This window comes from Chrysemys picta, chromosome 2 (genome assembly GCF_011386835.1).
Source record: "Chrysemys picta bellii isolate R12L10 chromosome 2, ASM1138683v2, whole genome shotgun sequence".
In the NCBI taxonomy this organism is placed as follows: domain Eukaryota; kingdom Metazoa; phylum Chordata; order Testudines; family Emydidae; genus Chrysemys; species Chrysemys picta.
Window position 1 is genome coordinate 254,109,763 of NC_088792.1, and position 19,372 is coordinate 254,129,134.

General features: G+C 49.4%; 2 protein-coding genes across 5 annotated transcripts in view; one reads left to right on the forward strand and one right to left on the reverse strand.

Moving 5' to 3' along the window:
* On the forward strand, nt 1–2,542 carry LOC135981778 (uncharacterized). The gene is made up of 2 exons (XM_065585969.1): nt 1–978; nt 1,973–2,542. Exons 1-2 carry the CDS (start codon nt 402–404, stop codon nt 2,446–2,448), a joined length of 1,053 nt encoding a protein of 350 aa, XP_065442041.1. The 5' UTR covers nt 1–401; the 3' UTR covers nt 2,449–2,542.
* The window catches only part of LOC101933747 (uncharacterized), a 159,511-nt gene extending 143,065 nt beyond the window's left edge, over nt 1–16,446 (reverse strand). The window contains exons 1-2 of one of the 4 annotated variants that reach the window (XR_010598034.1): nt 16,109–16,446; nt 13,787–13,916 (exon numbers count right to left, since the gene is read on the reverse strand). The gene's annotated coding sequence lies outside the window, so the exon portion shown is untranslated. Of the gene's footprint in view, nt 1–13,786; nt 13,917–16,108 lie in introns of those variants that run through there. The other 3 variants (XR_010598033.1, XR_010598032.1, XM_065582219.1) reach the window with 3 other exon arrangements.
* Nucleotides 16,447–19,372: the final 2,926 nt, after the last annotated feature.

Sequence of the window (19,372 nt, forward strand, 5' to 3'; positions counted from 1 at the left end):
ACTAAGGCCTGGTCTACACTAGGCGTTTATGTCGAAGTTAGCGCCGTTAAATCGAATTAACCCTGCACCCGTCCACACTGCGATGCTATTTAGTTCGACATAGAGGTCTCTTTAATTCGACTTCTGTACTCCTCCCCGACGAGGGGAGTAGCGCTAAATTCGACATGGCCATGTCGAATTAGGCTAGGTGTGGATGGAAATCGACGCTAATAGCTCCGGGAGCTATCCCACAGTGCACCACTCTGTTGACGCTCTGGACAGCAGTGCGAGCTCGGATGCTCTGACCAGCCACACAGGAAAAGCCCCGGGAAAATTTGAATTTGAATTCCTTTTCCTGTCTGGCCAGTTTGAATCTCATTTCCTGTCTGGACATCGTGGCGAGCACAGCAGCACTGGCAACGATGCAGAGCTCTCCAGCAGTGATGGCCGTGCAGTCTGGGAATAGAAAGAGAGCCCCAGCATGGACTGATCGTGAAGTCTTGGATCTCATCGCTGTGTGGGGCGATGAGTCCGTGCTTTCCGAGCTGCGATCCAAAAGAAGGAATGCAAAGATCTACGAGAAGATCTCTAAAGACATGGCAGAGAGAGGATACAGCCGGGATGCAACGCAGTGCCGCGTGAAAATCAAGGAGCTGAGACAAGGCTACCAGAAGACCAAAGAGGCAAACGGACGCTCCGGATCCCATCCCCAGACATCCCGTTTCTACGAGGCACTGCATTCCATCCTCGGTGCTGCCGCCACCACTACCCCACCAGTGACCGTGGACTCTGAGGATGGGATACTGTCCACGGCCGGTTCCTCAGACATGTTAGGGGACGGGGAAGATGAGGAAGGAGATGAGGAGGGCGAGGCAGTTGGCAGCTCTCACAACGCTGATTTCCCCGACAGCCAGGATCTCTTCATCACCCTTACAGAGATCCCCTACGAAGCGTCCCCAGCCATTACCCCGGACACAGAATCTGGTGAAGGATCAGCCAGTAAGTGTTGTAAACATCTAAACATTTATTTTTAACAAAACAGGAATATTAACAATTAAAAGAATGGGTTGTTCATGATTAGTGTGCCCTAGGCGCTTAACGGTTTAGTAAGGGGCAGTGCAAGTTTTGAAAAGAAATCTAGCAATGTCCGGTTTTCAGTGATTGTCCTGCACAAGCCGCTCTACTGTGTATTCCCTGCTACTGCAGCTACAGTAAAATGCGGTCTATATGTGCGGGGATAGAGCAGTAATCCTCCTGGGACATCTCGATGAAGCTCTCCTGGAGGTAACTTGAAAGCCGTTGCATGAGGTTCTTGGGGAGAGCGGCCTTATTGGGTCCTCCGAAGTACGACACGTTGCCGCGCCACGAGATTATCAGGTACTCGGGGATCATTGCTCTGCACAGCAGGGCGGCATACGGCCCTGGTCTTTGGAGGCTTTCCCGGAGCATTCTCTCTTTGTCGCTCTCGGAGATCCTCATCAGGGTGATGTCGGCCATGGTGACCTGCTTTTAATTAGGTAGGGGAATGTTAGTGTTGGGACTGCTTTCCCGTTCCTTTACAGAACTGTCACCGCTGGTTTGCAGCCACGCGGTGGAGGCGGGAGAGGGGCAGCCGAAAGGGATCATTCCCGGGGACAGCCGCGAGGGGGTGGGACAGGGGCAGAGTTCCCGCTTGCCGGATTGCTGGCAGCAGGGACTGACATTGATTTAAATGTGAAATGAGGCCAGTGGTAATATAAAAGTTTTAAACTGCCACAAGTGTACGGCTTACCATGTCTGCCTGCAACAGAAATTCCGTTGTGCTGCCTCGCTTCTCAAATGTGCTGTTCAAGACCCCAGGCACAGAATGCGAAGGCCGAGAATTCGACCTTGTGCTGAGTGCGCATGTGAAAGGTGCTGTGCATGGTCTTGTTCACAGAGAAAGACTATGTTCTTTGTTCACAACTACATTTATCTTTCAGAGGAATTCACTCCCTTTTTCCCATTTCCACAGCCCCGTCTGCGACTGTCTCACAACCTAGCCTGGAATCACACTCCCAGAGGCTAGCGCGGATTAGGCGTAGGAAGAAGAGGACACGGGAGGACATGTTCTCTGAGCTTATGGCCTCTTCCCAAGCCCAGGCAGCACAGCAGACCCAGTGGCGGGAGAACTTGACCCGAATGCACCAAGCCAACATGGATCGGGAGGAGAGGTGGCGGCAGGAAGACCAGCAGGCGACTCAAACGCTGCTTGGACTACTGAGGGAGCAAACGGACACGCTCCGGCGCCTTGTGGATGTTCTGCAGGAACGGAGGCAGGAGGACAGAGCCCCGCTGCAGTCCATCTCTAACCGCCCTCCCCCGCCACCAAGTCCCATACCCACCTCACCCAAAGTGCAAAGAAGGAGAGGCGGCAGAGTCCCTGCTAACTCTCACTCCACCCCTGCAGAGAGCTCTAGTAGCAGAAGGCTCTCATTTCCCAAAATTTGAAAAGTTCTTTCCTTCCCGCCTGACACAAGCCCACGTCCAAGTTTCACCTCCCAATGCCATGTGTAGTTGATAATAAAAAATTCGTTTCTGTTAACTACTGTTTCAATCATGTTCTTTTGGAGGAGGAGGGGAAAGGGGGTTGGAAATTGGACAGGACAGTCTCCTTTGGCAGGGTACATAGTCGGGGGCAGGCACAGCAGCAGGGCACATACACAGTGCAGTGATGCAGTGACTAGTTGCCCCGGTTAGTCTGGGAGGTTGTTTTGATGTAATGTTGGGGGGGGTGGGTTGCTCTGTGACTTTGTGGCGGGGGAGGGCAGTTACAGATCTTAAGCGCCGGTCCTTAGACAGGATCACAGAGCCACACAGCATGGGATCTGTAACCGTCCTCCCCCTGCCACAAAGTCAAATAGACCTCCCATACACACAGTCCCGATCAGGAGGGGTGACAGGCTCCGTTGAAACAAGCATCCCACCGCAGCGGAGCCTGTCAATCCTTGAGTTTAGAAGCTGCATTCGCATCACAACACTAGACCCGCCCCGCACCACAGTCTGCGTCCCAGTTTTAAAAAATTCCCGCTAAAACAGTATTAAAGAAAACGGTGTGCTTTAACAAAGTAGAACTATTTTTATTTCGACACGTGTGTTGGAGGGGGGGTGAAGGGGGTATGTAACTGGATAGGATAGTCAACATTACCTGGGTAAAGAAACGGGGGCAGGTTTAGCTTCTCAGTACACAAACTATAAAATCACAGGTTACCCTGCTCACTCAGGAACTTTGCTTTCAAAGCCTCCCGGATGCACAGCGCTTCCCGCTGGTCTCTTCTAATCGCCCGGCTGTCTGGCTGTGAGTAATCACCAGCCAGGCTATTTTCCTCAACCTCCCACCCCGCCATAAAGGTCTCCCCCTTGCTCTCACAGAGATTGTGGAGCACACAGCAAGCTGCTATAACAATGGGGATATTGGTTTCGCTGAGATCACAGCGAGTCAGTAAGCTTCTCCATCTCCCCTTGAGACGGCCAAAAGCACACTCCACCACCATTCTGCACTTGCTCAGCCGGTAGTTGAAGAGTTCTTTTTCAGTGTCCAGGGCGCCAGTATAGGGCTTCATGAGCCAGGGCATTAGCGGGTAGGCTGGGTCCCCGAGGATGACTATAGGCATCTCCACATCCCCAACAGTTATTTTGTGGTCCGGGAAGTAAATACCTTGTTGCAGCCGTCTAAACAGACCAGAGTTCCTGAAAACACGAGCGTCATGAACCTTGCCCGGCCATCCCACGTAGATGTTGGTAAAACGTCCCCTGTGGTCCACCAGTGCTTGCAGCACCATGGAAAAGTATCCCTTTCGGTTAATGTACTGGGTGGCCTGGTGGTCCGGTGCCAGGATAGGGATGTGAGTTCCATCTATGGCCCCACCGCAGTTTGGGAATCCCATCGCTGCGAAGCCATCTATGATCGCCTCCACGTTTCCCAGGGTCACTACCTTTGGCAGCAGTACATCAACGATTGCCTTCGCTACTTGCATCACAACAACCCCCACGGTAGATTTGCCCACCCCAAACTGGTTCGCGACTGACCGGTAGCTGTCTGGCGTTGCAAGCTTCCACAGGGCTATGGCCACTCGCTTCTGTACACTCAGTGCAGCTCGCAACCGGGTGTCACTGCGCTTCAGGGCAGGGGACAGCAACTCACAAAGTTCCAGGAAAGTTCCCTTCCGCATGCGAAAGTTTCGCAGCCACTGGGATTCATCCCAGACCTGCAGCACTATGCGGTCCCACCACTCAGTGCTTGTCTCCCGTGCCCAGAATCGCCGTTCCACGGCATCAACATGACCCATTGCCACTGTGATGTCCTCGGCGCTGGGTCGCCTGCTTTCTGACAGGTCTGTGCTACTCTCAGACTTCAGGACATCACCGCGGTGCCGTAGCCTCCTTGCCTGACTTTTCTGCATCTGCCTCAGGGAAACCTTTATGATAAGCTGCGAGACGTTGAGAGCGGCCACAACTGCAGCGATGGTCGCAGCGGGCTCCATGCTCGGAGTACAGTGGCGTCCGCGCTGTCAATGACTGGAAAAGCGCGCGAACTGTTTTCCCGCCGGCGCTTTCAGGGAGGGAGGGCGGGAGTGATGGACGGATGACGACAGTTTCCCAAAAGCACCCTCGACTCATTTTGTTACCCAGAAGGCATTGCCGGCTACACCCAGAATTCCAATGGGCAGAGGGGACTGCGGGAACTGTGGGATAGCTGACCACAGTGCACCGCTTCGAATGTCGACGCTATCACCGTTAGTGTGGACGCACAAAGTCGAATTACTGTCCTTAGTGTGGACACACACGTTCGACTTTGCAATATCGATTACAAAAATTCGATGCAAGTAAAATCGAACTACTCTCGTAGTGTAGACAAGGCCTAAGACTTGGATCTGTGAACTTTCTTCTTTCTCTTCTGCAATGGTACCAAGTCTCCACAACAGGTGATGGTCTCTGAGTTCTTTCCTCTTAACCTTTACATGGGCAAAGAAGCATAACACCAAAGCCTCCACAAATGTTGGGCTTGTCTGAGACCCTGTTTTTAATGACGTTAACTACTGCCCACTTACTGATTGAACTATTGGGCTAAAAATAGAATGTAGCCAGGGAGGCGCAAACAGCAGGAGGTGCTAGCTACTCTGAGTACATAACCATCCATGATGCTAGGCAGCTACTTGGGGCAGCTAGCCCCTTCCACCACTCAGGACACTGCAGCTCCAATCTGCCCTGGAAGAAAATTCTTTCCCGACCCCAAATATGGTGATCAGCTAAACCCTGAGCATGTGGGCAAGACTCACCAGCCAGACACCCAGGAAAGAATTCTCTGTAGTAACTCACATCCCACCCCATCTAACATCCCATCACAGACCATTGGGCATATTTACCTGCTAATAATCAAATATCAATTAATTGCCAAAATTAGGCTGTCCCATCATACCATCCCCTCCATAAACTTATCAAGCCAAATATGTCTTTTGCCCCCACTACTCCCCTTGGAAGGCTGTTCCAGAACTTCACTCCTCTAATGGTTAGAAAATATCTTTATAAAAGCCCAGTACACCAAACAACAACTCAGGAGATGGCCTTCCCCCGGCACCTCAGACAGCTTGTATGTGCATTTGACTCAAGGAACATGGAAGCATACAGACTACTCCTTGGAAAGTTGGTCTTTTTTCCTCATTCTTAGGAATGTCTGGATCAGACATTACACCTCAGAATAGAGCCACAGACAGGAAATGAAACTGTATAATGGCACAGAAACTACTTTAAATTACCAGTCTAAAACCTTTTTAATAATCACAGAATCATACACGTGTAGGATTGGAAGGGGCCTCAATAGGTCATTTAGTCCAATCCCCTGCACTCAAGGACTGCATAATAACTAGGCCTTTCTGGACATGTGTTTATCTAACCTGTTCCTAAAAACCTCCAATGACGGAGATTCCACAACCTCGCTAGGCAATTTGTTTCAGTGCTTAACCACCCTGACAGTTAGCAAGTTTTTCCTAATGTCCAACCTAAACCTCCTTTGCTGCAATTTAAGCCCATTGGTTCTTGTCCTATCCTCAGAGGTTAACAAGAACAATTTTTCATCTTTCTCCTTGTAACAACCTTTTTATGTACTTGAAAACTGTTATGACCCCCTCAGTCTTTTCTTCTCCAGACAACAAACCCAATCTTTTCAATTTTTCTTCATGTTTTCTAGACCTTTAATCATTTTGCTGATCTCCTCTGGGCTTTGTCCAATTTGTTCACCTCTTTCCTGAAACATGGAGCCCAGAACTGGACACAATACTCCAGCTGATGCCTTATTGACACCTCTGTATCTGAAATATAACAGCAAGAGATTCCTTGTGATGAAGACAAGGAAAAAAATTCTCTATACCTGCAGCATTTTCCTCAGGGGCTAGTAGCTGCATTTTGCCATCTGGAATCGCTAGGTGCTTCACTGTTGAGGTTGCTGAGGGGAATGTGCTGATTTTCTGCAGTACTAGGACTCTCCACTAGTCTTCATCTGACCTTGGCCTGTGCTGGCAGAAGCTGCAGACTCTGGGGAAAAGCTTGCCCACTCTATTTTCAAATAGGCAGAACGGGCTGTAGCAAGTTGGGATGTGCCTGTGTCCCTCTTCTCCTGCCTCTCACCAAAAAATTAACCAGATCATGTCTACCGTGATCACACCCCAATGCACAAGGCCAGTCTCAGGACTTTGGGGGAGAAGTCAGTAAGATGATTGTCCAGGCTACAAGCAATCTTCTCTTCTGGAGCACAAGGGGGAGTCCAGGTGGCTTGGCTCTGTGCGTAGTTGCCAACATTTGAAAATGTTTTTCAAGGGAAAATTCTTCAAATAAGTTAGTGATCTGGAGTCATGACTTCCCCACTATGTGTGTTTTATCCTCTTCCTCTAATTAGCCAGCCATAGATCCCAGAGTAGCTAGCAATAATGTTAAGGTAACATGAGTTCAAAATAGCCAAACTGTCATGTTCCTGAAAACATACGGGGCATGTGCCAGAGAAGTACAGTAAAATTAGAGAAAATAAATTACATTACATTCATTAACCTAGACATTGCATGTCTTTTATTGCCATTTCTATTCTCCTCTTTCTCTATCATCTTTCTCTCCTTCCACGTCCAATTCATTCTTTCCGCTCTTCTTTCTTTGAAAGGTATCTTCTCCTTTTCTCTCCTACTTCCTGTTTCATGTGCCCCACATCCTGTTGGCCGTTCTTTGTCCTCTAACATGTAAAGTTGTTGCTTTCCTCTGTCTCACCTTTCTCTGCTCTACCTGTCTCTCACCTCTATTTCAACACACCTTCCGCAGCCCTTTCTGTCTCTCATTATTATATACAGCACTTTACTAATATTACTACCCATCAGAATGCACACATGGAGGTCCAAAAGTAAGTGTTGTCATCACAATGTTACAGCTGGGGGACACTAAGGCAGAAGGTTCAGTAACCGACTAAGGCCACAGAGGTCATGACTGAGATTAGAATATAGGAGTGTGAGTGCCTGACCTCAATTCCAAACTTAGTCCACTAGAGCACACTGCCTCATGTGCTACTGAGCTGTTGTGTCACCATCTGCATGATCACAGGCCATAATGAGTGTTCACCAAACGAGCCAGCTCATTAGCAGACAGTCAGGAACAGCCAGGGAGCTTGTGATGGCTCTAACATCATTAGCAGCAGCCCCGCTGGCAAATCTCCTCCTCAATAGCTGCCGATTGGTCTGACTTTTACCACCCCTCCAAAATCTGGGACTCACGGCTGTGGGTTTCACAAGCCCTAGAGATAGCCTGATGACTGTAAGACAGTGGCTCTCAAACTTTTTTACTGGTGACCTCTTTCACATAGTAAGTCTCTGAGTGCGACCCCCCTTATAAATTAAAAACATTTTTTGTATATTTAATACCATTATAAATGCTGGAGGCAAAGTGGGGTTTGGGGTGGAGGTTGACAGCTCGTGACCTCCCATGTAATAACCTTGTGACCCCCTGACGGGTCCCGACCCCCAGTTTGAGAACCCCTGCTGTAAGAGGAACTGTGAGTAACTCCTAATTTTTAGCAAAAGTCACTCTGACAGCCAGCCCTAGTGACTGGTTGACATTTTCCAGGCTATCTTTCCCATGAAAATGGCTAAGAAATTACTTGTTTTAAAATGAAATCTGAGATTAGCCTTAACAATTACAGATTCACCCAAATCAGAGAGGAATCACAGGATTCATGGGTCTCTAAATGCTGGCAGGAGCAGAAATTGGCTCTACAGGTGCAGAATATGTTTAATTAAATAAACAAGATAGTCTCAGCTGTTAAAATGCATATCTACAGTTCAGGAGACCTGGCTTCTATGCCTAGCTATGCCACAGATCTGTTCTATACCCTTTAGGCAAGTCACTTGGAATGGATCCAAGAAGGTATTTAGTCCCCTAATCCTCAGATTTAAGCACACAAATCTTGGGTTCAGGAGCCTAATTTCCAGTTTTGGCTCCACTGTGATCCACAAAACTTCTGCTGAACCCTATAGGTGCCTAAACTCACTCTGTGCCTAAGTTTTCAGAGTAAACGTTCCCTAGGGGCCTATGTCTCTGCCTCTGGTCTCTGCACTGCTGCTCCACTCTAGGCAGCTAGACACCTAAGCTCCAGAGCAATTCATGAACCAGTGAAAGACAAGTGTTTGGCCACCTAAGCCACATGTGGGGCCTGATCCAATCGGGGTGCTCAGAGGCCGCCTACAGGATCAGATCCCATTCCAAATCTGCCATCGCCGGCTGCAGATCATCCACAGTGGAATCAGACATTTGGGGGTTGTGAAGGGGGGAGAAAGAATGCTAGAGAATGACTCTGTAGTCCTGTGGTTCGGGTACCCACCTGGGAGGTGGGAGACCCAGGGTCCAGTCCCCCCGCCCCAATTGCTCTGTCATTATTTGTCCACAGTGGAAAAGCTTCAACAGGAAGGACTGAGGGAGTCCCACATCAGAATATCCCATAGCTCAGTGATTAGAGCACTCTCCTGCAAGGTGAGAGACCCCCCTTTCAAATCCTTTCTTCTCTGGCAGAAATAGGGTGACCAAACAGCAAATGCGAAAAATCAGGACAGGGGGTGGAGGGTAATAGGAGCCTATATAAGAAAAAGACCCAAAGTCGGGACTGTCCCTCTAAAATCAGGACATTTGGTCACCCTAGGCAGAAAGTAGGGCACTGAACCTGGGTTTCTGACATCCCAGGTCAGTGCTCTAACCACTAGGCTGAACGTTATAAGGTGGGTGATGGTGAGAGCAACATCACCTCTCCCCTGCCTATTCTGTGTGGAGCAAGGCAGCACTCATGGCTTAGGCACCAAGGACATGTGACTCTAGGCAGCTGGTTCCCATTCATGGACGGCTAAGCAGATACAGACTTCTCCCTGCAGCCTGGATTTAGGAGCCTATCTCCGAAAGAGGGGCAGGCTTAGCAGACACCCCTCTGGTTGGCATCTCCCATTGGTTAGCTTAGTTGCGGAGCCACCTTGCATGCTGGCTTTTGTGGATATTATCCTTAGGTGCTTATCTCTCCCTATTCATTGTATAACAGCCTAGGCACCTAACTCAGGCTTTGTGAAATGCAGTGTGTTCCTGATTCTCTGGGGTGCCTAAAAGTTAAGTGCTGTGACCCTCAGCACTGCAACCCCTAAGTCTCTTCGTGAATTCCATCTCTGTGCCTCGTTTCCCCATCTTTAAAATGGGTATCGCAATGCACACCTAAGATAATTCACAAAGGCACCGAGACACCCTTAGATAGAAGGTTCTATAGTAGTGACCAATATAATTAGAAAGTGTAATTTGTTCTTCCAAAACTACCTAAATAGCTTTGGAAATGCTTTAACCAAAAGGCTTTTGCAAAGACTCAGAGATAGCATCAATAATGAAAATGCCAGTGATACATTGTACGTTTTTGCTATTCTACTGTACTCCTACGCTTGCCATGTTATGTGTTCAATTTGTTTTACTCTCAGGCAAAATAAGCTAATCACTGCAGCTGCAGGGAAAAAAAGCTTTGCTAATTGAAAGATAAGCACACTCCAGAGGAGCCTCCTCCAGAAAGCAGCTGACAACACAGAAAATAGCTGGTGAGAAGTCACTCAGTGCTTAGCTAATAAAGATACATTATTTTGTTAACAATTTAAAAACTCAAACTGAGCTACACAATTTTTTTAAATTACTATGATATTTACTGTTTTATTATCTATCCTTTCCTCATGGTTCTTAACATTGTTAGCTTTTTTGACTGCCATTGTACATTGAGCAGATGTTTTCAGAGGACTTCACACCCTGACTCCAAGATCTCTTTCTTGAGTGGTAACAGCTAATTTAGACCCCATCATTTTGTATGTATAGTTGGGATTATGTTTTTCCAGTGTGCAGTACTTTGCATTTATAAACACTGATTTTTCGTTGCCCAATCACCCAGTATGTGAGATCCCTTTGTAACTCTTCACAGTCTGTTTTAGACTATCTTGAGTAATTTTGAATCATCTGCAAACTTTGCCACCTCACTGTTTACCCCTTTTTCAAGATCATTTATGAATATATTGAACAGCACTGGTCTCACTACAGGTTCCTAGAGACACCATTATTTACCTCTCATCACTGTGAAAACGGATCGTTTATTCCCACCCTTTGTTTCCTATCTTTTAACCAGTTACTGATCCACGGAAGACCTTTTCTCTTAGTCCATGACTGCCTACTTTGCATAAGAGCCTTTAGTGAGGGACCTTGTCAAAAGCTGTCTTAAAGTCCAAGTACACTATATCCACTGGATCACCCTTGTCCACATGTTTGCTGATACCCTCATATAATTCTAATAGATTGGTCAGGAATGATTTCCATTTACAAAAGGGGTGTGGAGTCTTCCCCCAGCAAATCGTGTTTATATATGTGTCCTGATAATTCTGTTTGTTACTATAGTTTCAACCAATTTGCCTGGTACTGAAGTTAGGCTTCCCAGCCTGTAATTGTCAGGATTGCCTCTGGAGCCCTTTTTAAAAATTGGCACCACATTACCTATCCTCAAGTCATCTGGTACAGAAGCTTATTTAAGTGATAGCGTTCATACCATAGTTAGTAGTTCTGAAATTTCATATTTGAGTTCCTTCAGAATTCTTGGGTGAATACCATCTGGTCCTAGTGACTTATTACTATTTAATTTATCAATTTGTTCGAAAACCTTCTCTACTGACTCCTCAGTCTGAGACAGTTCCTCAGATTTGTCATCTAAAAAGAATGGATCAGGTATGGGAATCTCCCTCCCATCCTCTGCAGTGAAGACCGATGCAAACAATTCATATAGCTTCTCTGCAATGGCCTTGTCTTCCTTGACTGCTCCTTTAGCACCTCGATCATTAAGTGGCCCCACTGATTGTTTGGCAGGCTTCCTGCTTCTGATGTATTTACAATTTTTTTTGCTGATGGTTTGAGTCTTTTGCTAGCTGCTCTTCAAATACTTTATGGACTGCCTGACTATACTTTTACACTTGACTTGCCAGCGTTTATACACCTTTATATTTTCCTCAGTAGGATTAAAGGATGCCTTTTTGCCTCTAACAGCTTCTTTTATTCTGTTTAGCCATGGTGGCAATTTTTTTTGTCCTCTTACTTTTTTGTTTAATGTGGGCTATACATTTAATTTGAGCCTCTATAGTGATGTTTTTAAAAAGTTTCCATGCAGCCTGCAAGTATTTCACTCTTGTATACTCATATACAATGAGTTCACAGGCAAAATATATAACAAATGTGTGTTTAGTGTATGTGTGTGTAATTTTGTCAGTGTGTGTATTATATAATTACATACACACACATACATACACATACTGTCACAGTTTCAGGTTAACTGCACCTATATCCTTCCCACCACCAAACCCCAACAAGTCCATTCCAGGAATGCCCAATCAGGTGTCAGGTCTCCAGCCATCCTACCTCTGGGTAGGGACCTTGGTCCCACTCCCTTCTGACCAAGGGCGTTTTAAGGCTGCACATTACAGTATAAGGCAGAGAGCTATCCCCAGAAAGCCAATCTACCTAAAAGCCAGTGCCTTTGCTTTGCTTTCTCTCCGAGGGCTATAAGCAGTGAAGTTGAGTGCCAAGTTACCACACAGCTCTTTCTAAGCAAAAACCTCTATTCTTAAGGTAAAAGCATTACGAGACAATATATATTAAAAAATAATAAAGGTTCCTATACACATGCTAAACGCTTACCAGAGATCACCCATCAGTTTTATGGGGCCCCAGTAGCTCAGAGTCCTTCCAATCTTTCTGCAAGTGTTGCTCCAGCCCCCTGGGACAGAAGGTCCTGTCCATCTGGTCAGCCACAAAGGCATTGAGTTGGTTCAAGCTCATACTTCTATACCAAAAGCCCTTTCTTTGTCCCTAGTCTCTGGAAAACCTAGCTTGAATCAGTATATGTAAACCACTCCAGTGAGTGATACCTCTCCACTGCTTTATTTACTTCGCCTGTTGGCTGTCAGCCCCACACAGAGTTGTCAGCTGGAGCCACGCACCTCCTGCCCTGGCACTGACAGCCCGAGCTGTCGGCCCAGTGCTGGGCTCATAGCAGGAGCCCCCAACCTGCCCTGGGACTGACAGACAAAGCTGTGAGCCCAGCACAGGGCTCCATTTCGCAGCAGAGAGCTGACCAGCAGTGAATTTGACATTCTTGTCAGTTTCATGGCTGCTATTATTTCACATTTCCTCTCTGACTGGGGCAGAGAGAGGGACTCCAGCTGTGAGCCCCACAAAGCTGTCAGTGTCCCACAATGCCTCACTTCAGTCGGTGAAGCGCTCCTTGTCAAGACTCACACCACCAGCAGAAAGAGAGTAGTGTGGACACCAACAGTTGATTTAATTGCTGCAGTGACTATAGGTCAACCTAACTTAAGTCGACCTCAATTTGTAGTGTAGACAAGCCTTTAATCCCCTCCCACTGGTTTTAGTTCCTGTAGAGTTGTGGTAACCCCCCAATCATGGAGAAGAATACAATCATCCATAAACCAGTCTCAAATTGAATACAGTATGGCATGTAACTGCAATATCTGTCTGATCTACCCCATAAAGAAGTGGCTGTAACTAAAGTGCTCAACTATCAATGTAGGGGAACCCTCTGGTTTATACCCTGTGTGACAGGACAGCCAGTACCTTTTATAATTTCAAATCACAACAAGTCACATAATAAGCATTCTTCCCCATAGCCCAGTTCCTTTCTCTGTCCCACCTCCTTGAAGGTCGGGGCTTGAGGATCATTGTGGCATAACCTCAGGTTCTCTGGGGGGGATATGGACGAGTATTGAATCCCACCCCCATGCACACATACACTGGGTTTGCCTTTTGTTCCCCACACACTAAGTCAAGATGAGCAGCAGTTCCTCCCCCACCCAGCTCAGGGTCCTTTACATTTTCACAGACCATCAGACAGAAGAGGAGAGGTGGAAGGGGGAGTTCCCCCTACTTTCTGGCTGTCTCTGGTATTAGTTTAGTGTTTGTTACCTGCAGGGAGGATCCTACCTCCCTTCTCCCTGACAGGTATTCCATTTGCATTTCTGACTGGCTGACACCTCCCTCTGCATGGTTGCAGTCAACTGAGGAAGTTTGCAGTCAACTGAGCAACTTTTCCAGAGAAAAAAGCTGGATTTGGTTTTAAAGCCCCCGTTTTATTTCCCAAAATAACATACCACAAGACACAGTCTCCCATATTCCCACAGAGATACCCAGAACCTTCTTTGGTGTCCATATTGACTCAGGCCACAGGCAGAGAGCTGAGGTTCATTACACCCACCATCAGGGCTGGCTTTAGGAAGTGCGGGGCCCAATTCGAACAGTTTCGACGGGGCCCCAGCAGGGATGACTAAAAAAAAAGCCACTTAAAAAGAATCCTTTCATTTCTTCCGTGTATTATTTACTTTCCATGACTATATAAATAATAACAAAATTATATATTACATACATTATGTCATATATTAATTAGCTGATTGTCACTTTCATATTAGGAAAATAATTCATGTTTTGATAGTTGTACAACAGATTTTCTTCAATAATTATTTTATTAAAATTTATAAAATATTTCCTTATTAATATAAAATTGTGCCCTCCTCCCCCCCCCCCCCCCCAGCGCCTCCCGGCCCACGGAAACAAACCCTGCTTTCCCAGCACCGCCCCGCCGAAACAGCTGTGGGCCGAAAAGGAAGGTTTGGGGAGAGGGGTGACATAGGGTGACCAGATCACAGCAATAAAATAGGACCCAACCCCTCCCCGCTCAGCCCCACCATCACATCCCTCTTCACCCCCTAGCCTCCCGCTGGCTTGCTGTGTCCCTCCTAGTCAGTCCCCCACCCACCACTTGCCTCCTTTCACCTTCTCCCTCCCCTGCCAGAAACCCCCATGCCCGCCCCTAGAACCCCTGCTGGCTCACTGCTTGCCTCTTTGCCCACCCGCCGCTTGCCCACCCGCTCGCAGCTTGCCCCCCCCCCCAAGTATAAAGCCTCATTCAAAGACCCAGGGGTCACTATATTACTGCACACAGCAGTCAATCAGTGCAGTTGTAGATAAATCTCTGCATTATGCATTTTTGTATAACTTTTATATGATTTTGTATTGAACCTTGGTAATGTTATAGCTGGCCCCTAAGGTAGTATAATTAAGGTAAAAGAAAAATGTCTTTTTGCTAGAAGTAGAATAAGATCTTCCCCCCACTTTGTAATCAATTGACCTGTTGAATGAATGAGGTGTGAATGAGGAAGGTGTGGAAGGCAGGCACTTCCAGACAGCTGCAACCCTTGGAGAGGGGCTGGGAGCCAGCCAAGGAGAGCTTTGCCCAGGGCTGAGTGGGACAGAGTTTGGGTGCAGGCTCCGGGCTGGGGCACGCTGTGGGGTGCAGGATGGGTGGAGGGGTGCAGGCTCTGTGAGGGAGTGCGGAGGGGTGGGTGCAGGCTCTGGGACAGAGTTTGGGGGCCGGAGAGGGAGTGGTGGGTGCTGGGGGGGAGGGGACTGCCATCACATGTGGCTTCCTTCCTTCCCTGCTGCCCCTCACCATAGCCTCAGTGGGGGATGGGGCTGCCCCTTGCCCAGTATTTGCAGGAGTGGTGGCTGGGGGGAAACCCAGTCAAACTCTGGTTTTACTCTTTCATTGGGTCACTTTAACCCCTTACAAACCCCTTCCCGCCTCTCTCACCCCCCTTTTCTACTGGGCTTGTTTGATCTTTTTGGTGGAGCCAGATGAAAACCACAAACCCCACCGAGAGCAACAGGCTGGAAGACTAGACTGAACCCACCACCCACCCAGCCTAGTCCATCCCAGAGCCCAGGACTGAGGGCAAATGTCCCCCCACCCCCGGGCCACCTGCTTCCACTCCTGGCCTCTCCCAGCGCCGCCAGCAATTCTGTGTGGCTGCATCGGGTGGGATTTCAACCGGACCCTCCCCCTCCCCGCTAAATTCACCCCTGTTTTGCGACCACTCTGCACCAAGAGCACCTTCCTTCCCTACCCTAGAGCTGCTGGATGGCTAGAAAGCTGAGCGGGCATTTGATTGATCCAGAATATTATTGTGCCCCCCCCAAAAAACTTAATGTCCACACAGCTTTGGGGGGGGGGGGGAATATTCTTCCCCTCCAAAGCCGGTCTATTTTATTGTTGCAGGGCAAATGAAGGAGCCAGAGTTTAATGGAAATATTCAGCCCCTACAGTGGTCTTGCAACAGGGGAAGCAGAGTTGATGGAAAGGGAACTGGTGGGATAGGAGCCCCCCGTCCCCCTCCTTTGCAAAATAATTTGGGGAGGGGAATCAGATCACTCCGTGCCTCAGTTTCCCCTCTCTTGGGGGAGAAGGGAGAGATAAAAGTCTCAGCCTGACGTGTTGCAGACCTTTCACATTCTCCCCTCTTGATGTATTTGATTTCCTCCTCCAAACCTCCCTCTCTCTCTCACCTGGAATTCACAGCACTAAGTACTGGCTCGGGGCTTTCTTCCTGGGTTACATGATCCCGAGTTTAGTTTTGAAACAGACACAGGCAGGCACAAATTCACCCTCAAACAGCAACACCACCGAAAACCACAAAACCAACCCAATATTACACACCTAGGGGGAATCACAGGGTCAAACACTCACCGACCGAAGCCCCAGCAGCTGCTAAGGTGAGTGAGGTCCACTGCAGAGATTCCTGTCTCCCACCGGACCGGAAGCCCCCTCGGTGTCTCCTCCAGGTGAGTGCTGGGGGGAGGGGAGGGAAAGGCTGCAAAGCACATGTGCCTTCTCCCCCCTCCTGACCTGCAACAGCTGCTGCTGCCTCTGCCTCAGCTCCCCCCCCCCCCCAGCGTCTCTCGTTGCCTAGCAGCAACAGCTGTTGTTTCCGGGAGAGCCATGGAACTTTGCTTCAGGCAGGGACACTGCCCGATCTGCGCGGGGGCCCTCTTAGGGGCGGGGCCCAATTCAGGGGAATCGGTGGAATCGGCCTAAAGGCGGCCCTGCTCAGTTGGGTCCCACCAGAACCAGCATCGTTACAGGCCATCCCGGTCGTCGGCAGTATTTCGGGGGCGAGACTTTCCGCCGCCTTTGTTGGGGGTGGCATTTAGGGGGCGGGAACTTCCGCCGCCTAGGGCGGCAAAAAAGCTGGCGGCGCTCCTGGGTGAGGAGCAGGAGATGAGCGCACGGGGCAGCTGAAAAGGGATGAGCCAGAGTGAAGCTTGAAACACAAAGGGGCCAAGAATCCCAATTCATCCATCCCGGACAGAGGGAGTCAAATACTCGCTGATGGACAATTGGTTCAGATTCTGGGACTGGTTCCTTGTGCAGCAAGTGAAGTTAACTGCACCTCAGAGCCGTGACAGAGCACTGTATAACCAGTGTCTAGTGACTCTCACCCTGGGCTCTCCCCAGTATAGACTCTTGTTCACACTAGTCGAATGATGTTCAAATGCTGAGAAGGAGCAGGGAAGAGGCACAAAAATGACTTGTGGCCTGGCCAGCACACCTTCGAGCAGGCAACCCGAGGGGCTGCAGCTAGTCAGCTTGACTAAGCAGTTCCGAGCTCTGTCATTAAGGTCTATAGTCACCCAGCAGGAGGAGGTAGCTGCATTTCAGGTTTTTGGTCTAGCAGACAAAGGTGTAAGGAGAGCTGGCAAAGCTGATGTTAGAAACATTGACACTGGAAATCCATGTAAGTGTAGAAGAGTGACGGAACCAATCGTGCGGGGACGTGGGAATTCACTCTCACCTGGCCTCTGGGGATGGAGGCAGCACGTGGCTGGCACTTCTTGCTCCTGCCATACGAGGGGCAGGTGCTGCTACCGACTGCTCCCCCTAACCCCCGCCCTGCTGCGCTCTGGGGATGCTGCCCTGCTGTGGAGCTCTCAGGTGTCTTGAACTGGAATTTGTTTGGAGAGAAACTGCTAAGGAGCCTTATCAGCCCCGAGCAGAGAGTACCTGGGAGCCTGCCTGGGTCGGGCGGGTCTGGTACAGCCTCTCCCCAGATAAGGCTCTTCCCTGGACCTGCCACTCATTGGAATCTGGAACGATTCCCTCCGAGGTAACACCTGGGGCAGCCAGGGCAGGGCAGGGCAGGGCACGGCCGGCTCCCCTGGAGCGTTAGGGCTTTCAGGAGTCAGAGGTGTCAGCAGAGCAGGTTGAACGTTAAAGGAGCGAAGGCAGTTGGGGGGCAGAGGAATTGGGTGCTTTGCCATTGCACTTGATCAGCTCAATTTGAAAATTCTTTCAAAGGAAATCCAGATGTATACATCTGACTGGGGTACATGTACACATATACACACGCACACTCACATGTGCACACACTCATATGCACACACTCATATGCACATACACGTACACACATACATACGCACATGTACACATACACATATGTACAGACGTACACATACACGCACACACGCTGTCCCTGGAGCGCCCCAGGATGCTGGCTATTATGGAGGCACAAAGGGGTTGGGAGAAAATAATCAAGAAGAACTTTTGCTGAAAATGCAAACCTAAGCTAGAAATCTGTGCAGGGCTGGGCTCAGCGAAAATGATCTTTTGAGCTGCTCTTATTAACCGTGGTCCTGTACTTCCTGGTTTGCGTCGGACCCAGGCAGGAGACTGGGCTGCTCTCAGATGTAGAAGCCATTGGAATGAGCCAGGTCGGAATGAGCCAGGCCCTCAGAGCCTTCTGCCACCAATCGCCCCAGCAGTCACTGATCCACACCAAACCACGTCCTTCCAGTCAGGCAGTTTCATATGCACACGTCAAACCCTTGGTTTGCCACTCAGACACCACGGTGATGGGCACAGTAAGGACCGAGAGACGCTAAACAGGCAGACAGACAAGGAAATAGTGGCCCTGCCTACAGGTGTGTGTGTGGTGCAAACGGATGAACACCAGTTGCTGGCTGAAGGCACAACCTTAATTCCTGCATCTCCTGTCTGTCAGCTATCGTTCGCTTGGCAGCTTGAACTCCGATTTCTAACACAGCATTTTGCTCTGGCCTATTGTGGTTCTCATGTCCGGGGCGCCTTGGCCCCTGGTATCAGGAGCGGTGCTAAGGAGGCTGCTTTTCAAAGGTCCTTAAGTAGGGTTGTCAACTTTCTACTTGCACAAAACCAAACGCCCTTGACCCAACCCCTTTCATGCCCTTCCCCAAGGCCCCACCCCCACTCACTCCAGCCCAGCTCCCTCAGTCACTCGCTCTCACACCCTCACTCACTTTCACTGGGCTGGGGCTGGGGGTTGGAGTGCAGGGAGGGGTGAGGGCTCCGGTGGGGATGTGGGCTCTGGGATTGGGCTGGAGATTAAGGGTTTGGGGTGCCAGAGGGGGATCCGGGCTGGGGCAGAGGGTTGGGGTGCGGACTCTAGGAGGGAGTTTGGGTGCGAGAGGGGGCTCAGGGCTGGGGTAGGGGATTGGGGTGCGGGTGGGGGTGTGGGGTCTGGGAGGGATTAGGGTACAGGAGGGGGTTCCGACCTGGGGCAGGGGGTTGGGGTGCCGGGTGTGAGGTCTGGGAGGGAATTTGGGTGTGGGAGGGGGTTCCTACCTGGGGCAGGGTTTCTGGGTGCGAGCTCTGGCCAGGCGGCGCTTACCTCAGCCAGCTCCTGGTCAATGGCACACCGGTGCTAATGCAGGCTCCTGACCCCTGGTCTCCCTCCGCTGGCAGGCTCTGAGCAAGGCCTGCCCAGAGAACATGGATGACGAGCTCTCGATCCTGCTGACAGCACCCCCCAGCACAGACAAACTCCAGCACATCTTGGAGGTGAGCAGAATGGGGAGGGGCAGCAGGGGTTTTACCTTAGCCCTGGGGACTCCTAGAAAGAAGAGACTGGAAAATCCATGTTTCTATTGGATACTTCCGACTATGCATTTGTGATATAAACTCACTGGGTGACCTTGG